This window comes from Mchenga conophoros, linkage group LG4, assembly GCF_057382185.1.
Source record: "Mchenga conophoros isolate Kocher_MC1m ecotype Shallow Benthic linkage group LG4, M_conophoros_male_GT1.1, whole genome shotgun sequence".
In the NCBI taxonomy this organism is placed as follows: domain Eukaryota; kingdom Metazoa; phylum Chordata; class Actinopteri; order Cichliformes; family Cichlidae; genus Mchenga; species Mchenga conophoros.
The window spans coordinates 8,534,880-8,548,514 of NC_140529.1; the positions used below are offsets into that span (position 1 = coordinate 8,534,880).

The window sequence follows — 13,635 nt, forward strand, 5'->3', positions numbered from 1 at the left end:
TACAAGAAACACAATCTTCTAGTAGTTGAAGAGCATGAACAATTTTAACAACTGTTCAATAATAAGATTTTGGCTCCTTTAACTCGATGATATTTTTAATACTACCTTAAAATACTTTTTGATACTTACTTTGTATACTTTAAATTTAATTTCACAAATTGGTGTAAAGTAATTAGTTCATTACAGTTTTGCACATACTGATGATTAACAATCTTTGTCCCCAAAGGAGTGGTTGTGTTAAAAAGCCCCCAAACTACAGTTTTGCAGGCAGTGCTAAACTACAAAACAAAATGGTCTCAGAGACACTGGATGGGTTCAGATGAAGACTATTATAACACTGAAACAGGAACAAAGTGTTCTTGGAGGTTTCTGCCGAACATCACATCTTTTTCAACAGCAATCTTCCCCTGTGCTGCCCCTGCACAGACATATCTCTGAGTCCAACCTGCTTGCCTCACACAAGGTTACAAAAATCAGAAGATGCACAATAAGAAAAAAATGACACAACTTCAGCATGTGCCACCAATCGAGGAGTCACTTTTGCCACTTGCCACAATTCACAATGACAATGAACTGAACTGAGTCAGCTTAAAGGAGTCTCCCCAATTACCCCCTGCAGCCTACACTGAAGCGATGGAAAGGAGTAGGTGCTCACGAATGAAAGCCTGTATGTATTACTGAAGACTGTGCAGAACACGTGTCAAACTCGGCATCCATGAGACAAATCCAGCGTTTTGTAAATTTTAATCCAGCCGCATGTCAGTTTTGGTCCGCTTGGTTGTTACAGCAGTGTGCACGGTGACTGCTCAGCTACTCTTAATATGTTTTTAATGATATTTCCTACACCACCACTAAGTTGTCATGTTCAGGCGTGTGAAACATTCGATTTAAGACCCATAGAGATATGTGAAACGAAAAACTTAAAGATTCATTATTATGCTTTACCATCGATGTGTATTTGTTTTTTCCAACCAAATCACTGTCAGTAGTTGTTACAGTGGGGCAAAAAAGTATTTAGTCAGCCACCGATTGTGCAAGTTCCCCCACTTAAAATGATGACAGAGGTCAGTAATTTGCACCAGAGGTACACTTCAACTGTGAGAGACAGAATGTGAAAAAAAAATCCATGAATCCACATGGTAGGATTTGTAAAGAATTTATTCGTAAATCAGGGTGGAAAATAAGTATTTGGTCAATAACAAAAATACAACTCAATACTTTGTAACATAACCTTTGTTGGCAATAACAGAGGTCAAACGTTTACTATAGGTCTTTACCAGGTTTGCACACACAGTAGCTGGTATTTTGGCCCATTCCTCCATGCAGATCTTCTCGAGAGCAGTGATGTTTTGGGGCTGTCGCCGAGCAACACGGACTTTCAACTCCCGCCACAGATTTTCTATGGGGTTGAGGTCTGGAGACTGGCTAGGCCACTCCAGGACTTTCAAATGCTTCTTACGGAGCCACTCCTTTGTTGCCCGGGCGGTGTGTTTTGGATCATTGTCATGTTGGAAGACCCAGCCTCGTTTCATCTTCAAAGTTCTCACTGATGGAAGGAGGTTTTGGCTCAAAATCTCACGATACATGGCCCCATTCATTCTGTCCTTAACACGGATCAGTCGTCCTGTCCCCTTGGCAGAAAAACAGCCCCATAGCATGATGTTTCCACCCCCATGCTTCACAGTAGGTATGGTGTTCTTGGGATGCAACTCAGTATTCTTCTTCCTCCAAACACGACGAGTTGAGTTTATACCAAAAAGTTCTACTTTGGTTTCATCTGACCACATGACATTCTCCCAATCCTCTGCTGTATCATCCATGTGCTCTCTGGAAAACTTCAGACGGGCCTGGACATGCACTGGCTTCAGCAGCGGAACACGTCTGGCACTGCGGGATTTGATTCCCTGCCGTTGTAGTGTGTTACTGATGGTGACCTTTGTTACTTTGGTCCCAGCTCTCTGCAGGTCATTCACCAGGTCCCCCCGTGTGGTTCTGGGATCTTTGCTCACCGTTCTCATGATCATTTTGACCCCACGGGATGAGATCTTGCGTGGAGCCCCAGATCGAGGGAGATTATCAGTGGTCTTGTATGTCTTCCATTTTCTGATGATTGCTCCCACAGTTGATTTTTTCACACCAAGCTGCTTGCCTATTGTAGATTCACTCTTCCCAGTCTGGTGCAGGTCTACAATACTTTTCCTGGTGTCCTTCGAAAGCTCTTTGGTCTTGGCCATGGTGGAGTTTGGAGTCTGACTGTTTGAGGCTGTGGACAGGTGTCTTTTATACAGATGATGAGTTTAAACAGGTGCCATTCATATAGGTAACGAGTGGGGAACAGAAAAGCTTCTTACAGAAGACGTTACAGGTCTGTGAGAGCCAGAGATTTTCCTTGTTTGAGGTGACCAAATACTTATTTTCCACCCTAATTTACGAATAAATTCTTTACAAATCCTACCATGTGAATTCATGGATTTTTTTTTCACATTCTGTCTCTCACAGTTGAAGTGTACCTCTGGTGCAAATTACTGACCTCTGTCATCATTTTAAGTGAGGGAACTTGCATAATCGGTGGCTGACTAAATACTTTTTTGCCCCACTGTATGTTGAGCAGACGAATGAGGTTGTTATACACTGTCTGTATGTGAGAGCCTACTTGTAAAACTGTAATCAGGATGCATTATTAAATGTGTGATTCACATTTTCTACTGTGGGCCTTAATGAAACTGAGCGCGAGAGGCATGATGTGGAAAGATGGATGAGTGGAGAGCGAAGATGGATGGACGGGGGGGGGGGTAAAAATGCATAAGAGAAAAAAAAGGAGAAGATATTGGAGAGAGGGAAAAGAAAAAGCAAGTGAAAATAAAGATAAAAGACAGAGAGATTAAAAGTGGATGACAGGTAAGTGAGAAGACAAGACAGGTGAATGAGAACAGGGGGAATGCAGTCAGAATAAATGGCACATAGTGTGTGGGATTTCACTGATGCATGCAGGCGCTTGCTGTGCTGGACTGTAATGTGCTGCACTCTGACACAGAGCTTCTTGGTCTACAGATTGCATATTTGATTTGATCTATAGTATAAAGCAACTATTCTGACCAAGCAGAAAAGGCCAAGGTATTTAATTCATATAGTTTGACCCTGTAAATCTGAATCATCATTGATTATGACTCTAAGCTTGCACTGTCATAATATATCATTTTTCATTTGATTTTAATTAATCTCTTGACAAGTCTTGACATTTGTGAGACAAAAAACAACTTGTTTTTGCTTTCCTGATAAACATAGGCTTAGACTTCATAGCTAGGGCTGGTTTCATCACCGATGACCTCACAGGTTAAAGTTACTTTTTGTAATTATTGTATGTAATTAAAATTTTTTACCAAATATTTTTGTTTTGCTGCCCAGCTCTGTAGTATAATGCAAAAAGGAAACAGGTGATCAATAGGTGTTGATGTGAGAGTGTCTCTCTCTATTAGCCCTGTGAGCTATTCACAGTCTGTTCAAGGTGACTATCAATGATCCCACAGTTTACAGCTGGATATAAAGCACTAATCACATAGAGTAATTATATTTGTCCCACAGCATTAATAAAAAGCTAACCAAGAAAACATCTCAGCACTGTCGGTAACAGTTGGCTCCATTTATCAGGGTTCATCACTTTTACCTCACCAGTCTAGCAGAAATGTTGTAACTTGAGTGCCAACACTCTTTCCAGCAGTGAAATGATAGTCCTTTTTTTTCAATTCAATTGAATTCAATTTTATTTATACATCGCCAAATCACAACAGTCGCCTCAAGGTGCTTTATATTGTAAGGTAGATCCTGCAATAATACATACAGAGAAAAACCCAACAATCTGATGACCCCCTATGAGCAAGCACTTTGGCGACAGTGAGAAGGAAAAACTCCCTTTTAACAGGAAGAAACCTCCAGCAGAACCAGGCTCAGGGAGGGGCGGGGCCATCTGCTGCGACCGGTTGGGGTGGGAGAAGGAGGACAGGATAAAGGTATGCTGTGGAAGAGAGACAGAGATTAATTTTTTTACCATTTTCTTTCTCAGCATAGTTTCTTTTTGGGATGTGGTGCTTGTGGTGATACGCGTCACTTTCCAGGGGCCTTAGCCATTATTTGCTTTTATATTAACTAGAATAGCATAGGGCATCCTGGATTCTGCATTGACAAACATCTTGTAGGACAAGTTCATTTTGCAATATATCTCATCCCTGGTTTATCTTGCATTGATGTCTCTGTAACAAAACTGATTTTTTTCTTCTTTTATTATCTGATCAAGAGCAGACGTGGTTGAAAAAGTACTGCTACAGTGAAGCAATGAATAGAAGAATTGGAGTTGTGCAGCTGTTGATTTCATTGCGTACGGACCTTGTGGACATGAAGTCATGGTGTTTTTTTCCGTTACATTATGTTTACAGCTCTAGTTAGTTTTTGAAGGTTTTACTCTGTTTTTAAACAAAAGGATTTTCAATGACTTGAGGACCTTGTAAAAAAAACCCAGCACAGTTGAATCGAGCTTTTATTTTAGACCATAAGATAAAGAAAGTGGATTTGTTTGTTTTCTGTCGTTTCATTACGTTACTGTTACAACAGCCTGCTTTATCTAAACCACTTAGGGAAAAACAGACGGTTTGAAAATTGCAGGTTATGAAGGTGTAATTTGCAGTTGAGGCATGTTTGTACCCCATGCCAGCAAGAAAATTAGAAATCAAGTTTCTTCCCCGATCAACACAATACAAGTCATTTTTTTCCGCCAGACGCCAGATACCTGTGCTACACTTTCATACCTGCATCTGTGTCACGTAGACTGGCTTGTTGATGAGTATCCACGTGGATGTCTCATAGCAGGGAGGAATGGTGATGGAGCCCTCGTAGGTGATATAACGTGTGGTGTCGGGGTAGAGGTCAGCTATGTTCAGACCCATCAATAAGAAGGCATCGTCTAGAGAAAAGAGAAAAATGGCAGGGGGAGCCCGTTAGGCTGTGTGTGCAAGTTCGCTTATGTTCTAACCTATTAACAGAGACACCAGTCAAATGAAAAACAGAAAAATGTGCGTCTTTTAGTGCATTCATCACATTATCACAGTTAAATTAGAACTTTAAAAATACAAGTGCTGACGAGATGCATCTTTACATTTTAATATAAAGACTCGTGCTTTTCCAGTTGCATATGTCTATACCAAAACTCCACTATTTTGAATGTGCAAGTGCTCTGAGTACCCAGGTGGTGTATTCATAGCACTCAAAATGCTAAGTGCACACTTGTGTTGGCCATGTAATAGAAAGAGAAGGACCAACAAACAACTTCACCCGGCAGAAGGAGGCTATATGTCAACCTAACATCTGCACATTTTTAGCAGGTATTGTTGGTACAAATAATGTGCTGAGGCATATTTTATGCACGTTAAATTATCAGCTTCACTGTGTGCTCAGAGGCACTATAACTCACAAATCTCATATTATATAATAGCAAGTATGATAATCATGGTCCAACATTGCAAACCTAAGTATGCGGTACTACATGAAAGTGAATCAGCAGAAGTATCCATACTCAGACTCCTGGTGTAACGTTGGAATAAAGTATGGGTTAGGGTTGGGTAAGAAATGGTTAGGGTAACTCCTCACTACATCATTAAACCCTCACTGAATTTATTAGACACAATAAATAAAGTGTTGACTGGCAAACATGGCCTACAATTGGAGGGTTGCCGCATGGCCGACACTTTTTGGGCAGTTCCTCCTACAGCCGGCCAATCTCCAGCAACTGTGTGGTGCTATCATGTCAATATGGATCATACGTTTGAGGGATATTTCCAGCAACGCAATGAACCACATAAAAGGGAATCAAACCCAGCATTGGCAAGATCTAACTAATAAAGAAGCTGGTGAGTGTAAGTCCGTGTAAAACCTTTCTGAAGTGACTGATCCACGATTTCTCTGCTTGCATAGGGTTATTTCAGGACCATTATTAGGTTTTAAAAGAAGTAAAGCAATTGCTGGTCTTTTCTTTCTGAGTTACCTTCAAAGGTTTGTTTTAAAGTATTAGGGTTAGGGTTAAATGAGAATAAGGTTTGGTTTAGGTTATGGACTTTGATGTTAATAGCCAGGGTGGGTAAAAAGCTCAGGAATGCATTTATCAAAGGTTAGGATCGTGGTGTGAATGTACAGCTCAGATCTATCACATGGCCAGATTACCATGCAACTTCTAAATTTTGGAATAGTCTTTCTAAGACCATCAGATTGGCTGAATCGATACTCATACTGTTTCCTTTTCCTTCATTTGCTCAGTTTTTGGGGAGGTCTATGACACCATGTCTGCATCCTGAGACATGTACATGTTTGTTTTTGTCCAAATAACAAAGCGCTTAGTAACTGTGCTTTTTATGAAGTGCTATTCAAATATAGTTGCTGTTCTTATTATCAGTTACATTAGTCACATCTAATTTAAGAACTCACTGCTGGTTCCCACAGGTAGTCCTCAACATTAACTTGAATTGGATCTTGGTTTAGATTAGTATAACCTAAGTTTACGGAGAATAAGGATAAGCATATGGATGTCTTGTGGTTAGTCTGTGTGGTTGTTATGTAGCTCTGCTATGTTTAGCCTCATTAACAGGAAGAGAGTTCATCAGAGGACTGTACATCTTCACAGCAGAGGCTGGAAAGCAGATTGTGGGCAATATAGCACTGATTCATATGTAATTAATGAAGCTTTCTTTCTGAAGACAGATTTAACTATCAGGGAGCATTGTTATGTAAAACAAGATGTAGACTGATTTTGTAGTGTCAGAATGAACTGTTGTGTAGCAGCTTTAGAGGTTCAAGACAGACTCCTAAGTCCGTCGTGGTGTATTCAGACCAAACAGTAGTGAAGCTTTGCTTCATGTTACTTTCATGAATATAATTAGTGAACTGTTTCCAGACCGTTTCACTTTCACCCAGGACAATGAAAGAACAATTACCTTTACTTACTCCGACCAATAGCTGGAATAAAGAATGGAGTAAGAGGCTAAACTGAAGTTGAAGCATTTTCAAAATGTACCTCTAGAGTGCAGTGAAAAAGTATTCGCCTTCATCACTTTTTGTATATTTACTTAAATGTTTCAGATCACTGTAATGTAAAATGTAAGTATTAGACAAAGATAAATACAAAATGCAGTATTTAAATGTTTATTACATTTATTCAGAGAAAGAAGTCCAAACCTACCACCTGTTAAATCATTCACAAACTGTGAATAACCTCTTTTTTTTGGAAAACTAAGTTCAAATTCAATAGCCACAGCCAAGAGTTATTGTCAAAAGACCTGATGAATCAAGAAATCACTTACACTGAATTTGTCTATCAAAGTGAAGAAAGTTAAAAGACTAAAAAGTAAAACATATTATGCCACAATCTAAAGAAACTGCAGAGAAACAAAGTCATTTGCTGTTTATCTACATATATGTACAAATGTACAAACTGCAATGTAGACTGTGCTCTGCAAAAAGTCCTCAGACGTAAACTTCAAATCCAAGATCTACTTGCAAAAGAAGCTGTCATGATCCTGGGTCTTTTGACCTAGCGTTTTTAGTTTGAGTTTATTTTGTTCATTAGGTTATCTAAGTTCATTTGGTTATTAGACTCCTTGTGTTTTCTTCCCCTGTATTTAAGTTTCCCCTCACCCTTCGTGTTTCATGCTGCGTGTCTTATGTTATCAAGTTTGTATTATCATGTCTGTCTCATGTTTCCTGTTTTATTTTGAAGGAGTCGTGTGTTCTTTGTTCATTGTATTTAGTTTCACTTCCCTTGTCCTGTCATTAGGCTCATGTCAGTCAGCTGTTCCTCCATGTGTTCCCACTTCCCCTAATCACCTCCTGTGTATTTAAGTCCTCTGTTTTCAGTGTGTGATTGTCAGGTCGTCTGTTGTCCACACCATGTTTCCCATGCTTCCTAGTTCCTTGTCTAGGTTTTTCTTATTGTTTGTTTAGATTTCCCAGTTTAGGTTTGTGTTAATTTTGCTTCAGTTTGCCTTGCCCTTTGTTTGTACCTTTTTTACCAGCCATATTAAACGGCTTGTTTTTTGTTAACATTCAAGTTCTGTTCCCTGTTCCTTGGAGTCTGCATTTTGGGTCCTTTTTTCAATTCATACAGTCTGCCCTCGCCAGACTGTGACAGAAGCAAAAGTCCTAACCACTACATCATTGTGCCACTTGTTAACACTCTGCTCAAAAACTTTGCATTGGTCTGAACACAGCATAAGATTTGGTGCAAGTAGAATGCTGATGACCTAAAATAAAGTGAGGCCCTATGTTTCTGTATATATGGTTATATAGAGATGAAAATTCAAGAAGCAAACATCATAGAAGGTTATATATAGTACACATAAAGTTTTCAAGATTTTATTTAGTCCAAGAACCAGAGGTTTGTAAATGTTCTGAACTGAATTAGCTCATCTAAAGACAAAAAGAATAAGTGTGTATATGTGTGTGTCAGGTAAAGACTGTGCATCTTACGTTTGTAGTTAATTCTGGTGATGGTGTCTCTATTGAGCATACGGTTGAGGAAGGCGTTGGAATTTTCAGAGAGCTGAAAAGGAGAATCACAGACAATCACAAACACATAATGCTATAAAACATGTAGCAAATGCAAGTTTTTTTTCTTCCATGCACTCTGACTATTTCATTTAGATAATGACAATAAATAATCCACAACTGAGAGGTTTTAAAGCCGTATGTTAGAGAGTACATGGTAAAAGCTCTTCTGCAAGTTTAATTCAATACAGTGTTATACATACATAGATACATACAGAGGGATATAGATGATAGTCTGATTCTCTGACCGAATGCTCAGTGTCAGGATAAAAGCTCACAGTCATAAATTGTTCTTCGGATTTGGCCAAGATTCAAGAGCAATTACACTCAACACCATTAAATCAAAACAGCCATCTTTCACCTCTGTGATGTCACTGGAAAAGAAGTGGATGAAGATGCAAAGAAACACTCTTGGTTGTTTTGTTTTTTCAGAACTTCATGATGCATCCCATCAGATTGTGTCAGGTATAAAATACTACATATGACAAACTAATTTGTCGTTATGACAGAAGCTGCAAACCAAGTGGTTAGCTAGCACAGAATAAAACAAAAAGGAAAGTTGAAAGCAGATTTCAACTGAGGAGTCAGACACTCAGTGAGTTGCCATGTTTAAGCCTGTGAAAGAAGCTGGAACAGACTTGCATAAATGTGTGCAACAACAAAATTAAAGATTTATTACTTTGCTTTTACATCAGGACACATCTCGTGTTATTATGTGCACCGTACTGGTAGGAGCTGTCAGGCTGTTGTGAGCCAGCTGAATGGAATGCATCTTGTAGAACTGCAGTCAGAATACATTATTCTGCATGACTAATGTTATAAAGACTAATACGCCTGTTCTGTGGACTAGTTATGAGGGCTATATTTGGATCAAACTCTGAAAGGGCTATATAACACACACACACACACACACACACACACACACACACACACACACACACACACACACACACACACTTTCAATTAAGTTAAAGCATGTCAATAAACTCTATACTGTATATCTGGCTCTTAATGAGATTCTCTCTGTGTGGCCCTTAGTGAAACTGAGTTTATCACCCCTGCACTACACCTCTGTATTCTGGCTGTTTTTTGTATGAGTCTTGGGGTGTCTGAGACCAGCATTAATTGCTTTTTTACTCTATTGCCCTGTATTCCCAGAAGAACAAGCAGACCTTTATGAAGATGGAAACCACAGCAATTCCATGAGGGCTCTTAGCTGCCTCGCTGTAGTTGGCATACAGATCTTGATTATAATGGATCAGCTGGACCTGAAAGGAAAAAACAAATTTACAGCAATTTATAGAATATTTCTAGCAAAGATGCAGCTTTTACAACTTAAATTTCACCATAATACAAAAAAAAAATAATTTTTTTGCATACTTTCCTTTTTTGACGAAGGTGCTTGACTGACTGAAGGAAGGGAAAAGAATTCTGAGGTGTGTAGCATTAGCAACAGCCTTCTAACATGTATGTTTTGGAAAACTTCTAATTTGACAGAGGACATGGATGACTGAGAACCTTCACAGACGTACTGACAGAGGACGTTAAAGTATAATGATCATGCCACTAGTCTTCAAAAGTCAGGGCTATCTAGTCATAGTCAATTTTCACAAACTTTTAAATGCAGGTATAACAAGGAAGAAACAAACACAAAAAAAAGAGGGAAAGCGCTGTGCAATAAATTAAGCAGACATATTTATTTCCTAAAACAAAAGAGGTATATCTATCAAGGTCTCCTGGGAGCAGAGTGAAAAATGAGAAGCAAAGAATGCGTCATAACATTTATTTAATTTTATTAGGAAAATAGCATATCCAAACTACAACTTACAGTATACATTGTGATTTTACTAAAGTTTCAAAGCTTGCTGGAGAATTTTTCAGTTAGTGTTTTTCTGATAACGAGGCAGCTTGCTAACCTGGTTTGCAAGACGCTAAAAACCAACAGAGTTTCAACAAAGATTCTATTATTAAAAAATAATAATTTAAAAATGACAGCAATGCCCATGTTTTATGCAATCTATGCTTCCTTTCCTTTTTAATTCCAGTTTTGATGTAATTCCTCAACAGGCTCTTGGGTTGGTCCAAATGTCTGAAAAAACTACAAAGAAAGGCTTCTGGGGCCAAACAATATCTGATGTGTGTCCACTCAGCCACCCTATAAAAGCCATTTGACCGCATGTATTTGTGCTGCCATTTGTTTGGCCCTGACCCGAAAATAATGATCAAAAGTGAAGACTGGAACATAAGCTGACTTATAAATCAAGAACTGCTCCTTCAGGCTGAGCTCCAGTTCAATCCCCAGTTAATACTGCCTGACCGATTCGATTTTTGACTCACAAACAAGAATCGGAAAAACTTTTTTCTTTTAAAAAGTATCTGGGGGTGTGTTACTCTTCACTCCTATGGCAGAGTAAGCAGGTTCTAAATTATGATCAAAACTCGATATTGATATGCTTTAAAAGTATATCAATATATGTAACTCTGACAAGTTAATGAAAAGCACTTCAAATCACGACCTCCACAGTTACACCTTCCCTCCGATAAACCATAGGCAACAACAGAATGTATAAGCGATGAACTAAATTCATTTTAACCAAATAGAAAGACAAAAGAATTACTCATCTTCTTTGTTTATTTTAAAATAATGCTTTTGTTGTTTTTCAACATTTAATTCAAAAGTTTAGCATTTGAAATTCTTTTTTGGAATTCTGAATTTCTGAAATAATAAATCAAATAAAATCAGTCATATTATCCAAACTTATAAGAACTCCTGTTAAATTGAGTTTTTCAGTTATAGAACACTGTGGAACTTAAAGGTCTTTGGAAAATTGCATCAAATATTTATACAATTCTACCAACACAGAAACTCATTTTCTCTTTCTCTCTATTTTAAAATGGCCAGAAGACTTTTTTAATGGTACCGATGCTAACTTCTTAACTCAAATTTGCATTAACATCTCTTCAACACACAGTTACATTTTATACAGCTTACGAGTTCTAGATAGAACAGACTACACAGGCGATAGATAACATATTAGTGAATTAAACAAATCTACACACTGCTTTCAGTACACCCCTGACAAGTACTGGCATGTTATTTGTCACTGCTTCAGATCACCTTTCGCACTTATTGGGCTGCTGCATCCCCACAACTCTGCATCTCAGGCAACTTATTATTCCAATTCCAAGCTTCGTCTGCTTTGGTTCACCTTGCAGTTCTAAGTATTGCCGTGAATGTTTTTTTAAACAAACGAGGCATGATCATTAGTTATCGATAAATGTTGCCTGATTTTTAGTGCCAATGAGAAACAATTATCTTTCATTTTTACTAGCATCTCTAATTTCATTGTTACTATTATTGTATAGTTATTATTACAAGTAAAATTTACATGTTCTTGTCATCATCAGTATTAGTATATCCTAATCCTTCTATTTGCCATCGTCACACTACATGAATATTGTGTCTTGACTACTAAAACCTGTTGTTCATAGGTTGTATAAACACTGGCTTGTCTCCTGAACAGTACTTACAGTTATTTAGAAAGAATAGTAGTAGCTCTTTTGCTCTGAGTTTTGATTTAGTGAGTGAGATTACTGATTCTTCCAGAACATCTCTGACAGAAGTGAAATCACAAATAAAATTTGCATAACAAAACCGAGAAGTGTCTCAGAAGTGTACACTTTCATCTCTGTGGACAGGGTGGATTTACAAAACAAATGCACCATTGTTATTACTGTTTGGTTAAAGACAGACAAGCTTGGGGTCTCTCCACAGAGCCCCAAACTGAACATTTTCAATTTTGGCAACAAGGTTTGAATTTCCACTGAGATGGATTACTGGCTCAGTGTTCAAGTCTAAGGTTTTATGTATCATGCTGTATCATGTTCTATGTGTCAAACATAGAAGATAGCCTCTTTTAATCAGCTAAATGTGTTTATTATTACAGAAACATCATCCCAGTGGACACTCTTTCAAGGATGAGGATGTACACATCCTGACAGGGAGGAACGCTGGTTTGAGCGCGGAGTCAAGGAGGCCATTTACGTGAAAAAGGAAAGACTATCTCTGAATCGAGGAGGGGCCTAAGGGTACATCTTTCATCATCTTACAATGCTGTGATTGCAGCCATTCCCCAACTCTCTGTGAATGGTACTCATGGCCATTGATCAGTGGGCTTTGATCAGTGGGTTTTGGTCAGTGATTGTTGATCAATGGTCATGAGAATTTGCATAATTATGATTAAGGAACTGACCTCCCAGCCCATTGTTCCTTCAGTCGGCTGGTTTCAGTCATTATGCAAATGTACTGTTTATAAGATTGAAACCTGCAGTCAGCTGAGACTGAAGACGTCACTTGGATGAGTAATGAAACGTTTCTCCCACAAAGCGCTATGTCCAGATGAACACAATCAACTTTTGGAGATTTACTTACCTGGATGATTGAGAATGCATCAAGATGTAAACACTAACACACTAGTGGTTGAGTTCAGTTTAATTTTTTAGTTTTTCTGCTTATAGAAACATCTGATAGCGTTACCTGTGTGTCGTACAATAAGATAGCTATAGAACAACCCTGCATCTAAGAGGTGTGATAACATCACTTTTAATGGAAACTCATGCAAACTTCAAAGTGTAAATTACAAAGATGCAAGTCGACTGCATACAGGCCTACAATCTTATATTCTTTATTTATAGGCATATTTCACTAAAGCAGTATATTTACATTTTACAGCATTTACACAAGTACTAGGAGAAAACACAAAGAACATATGTTTAACAAGTTGACAGGTGCAAAGTGCGACAGGCAGACAGGAGAGACATGTTCTGATAAAACCGATGCATTATCACTGAGACACATGATCCCTTTAATAAGGAAACAATACAATAAAGGGATAGTAGTCTGAATTCTAGACTGAAACTGCAAAATCAGTTAAACAATCCTATCAGTTATAGCTTTTATAGTTCATATAACAGTAGGCACACCTGGACATTGGCTTCAGGCAGACCAGGTGTCATCTGTAGAGCCCACTTTGCAGCATCAGTGTCTTAGAG

General features: G+C 38.4%; 1 protein-coding gene across 1 annotated transcript in view; it reads right to left on the bottom strand.

Moving 5' to 3' along the window:
* LOC146575491 (carbonic anhydrase-related protein 10-like) overlaps positions 1–13,635 on the bottom strand; it is a 153,985-nt gene that overhangs the window by 23,940 nt on the left and 116,410 nt on the right. Inside the window, exons 5-7 of the mRNA XM_085270208.1 lie at positions 9,756–9,851; positions 8,506–8,578; positions 4,800–4,954 (exon numbers count right to left, since the gene is read on the bottom strand). Of these exons, the coding sequence (XP_085126334.1) occupies positions 4,800–4,954; positions 8,506–8,578; positions 9,756–9,851 (324 nt within the window). The remainder of the gene's footprint in view (positions 1–4,799; positions 4,955–8,505; positions 8,579–9,755; positions 9,852–13,635) is intronic.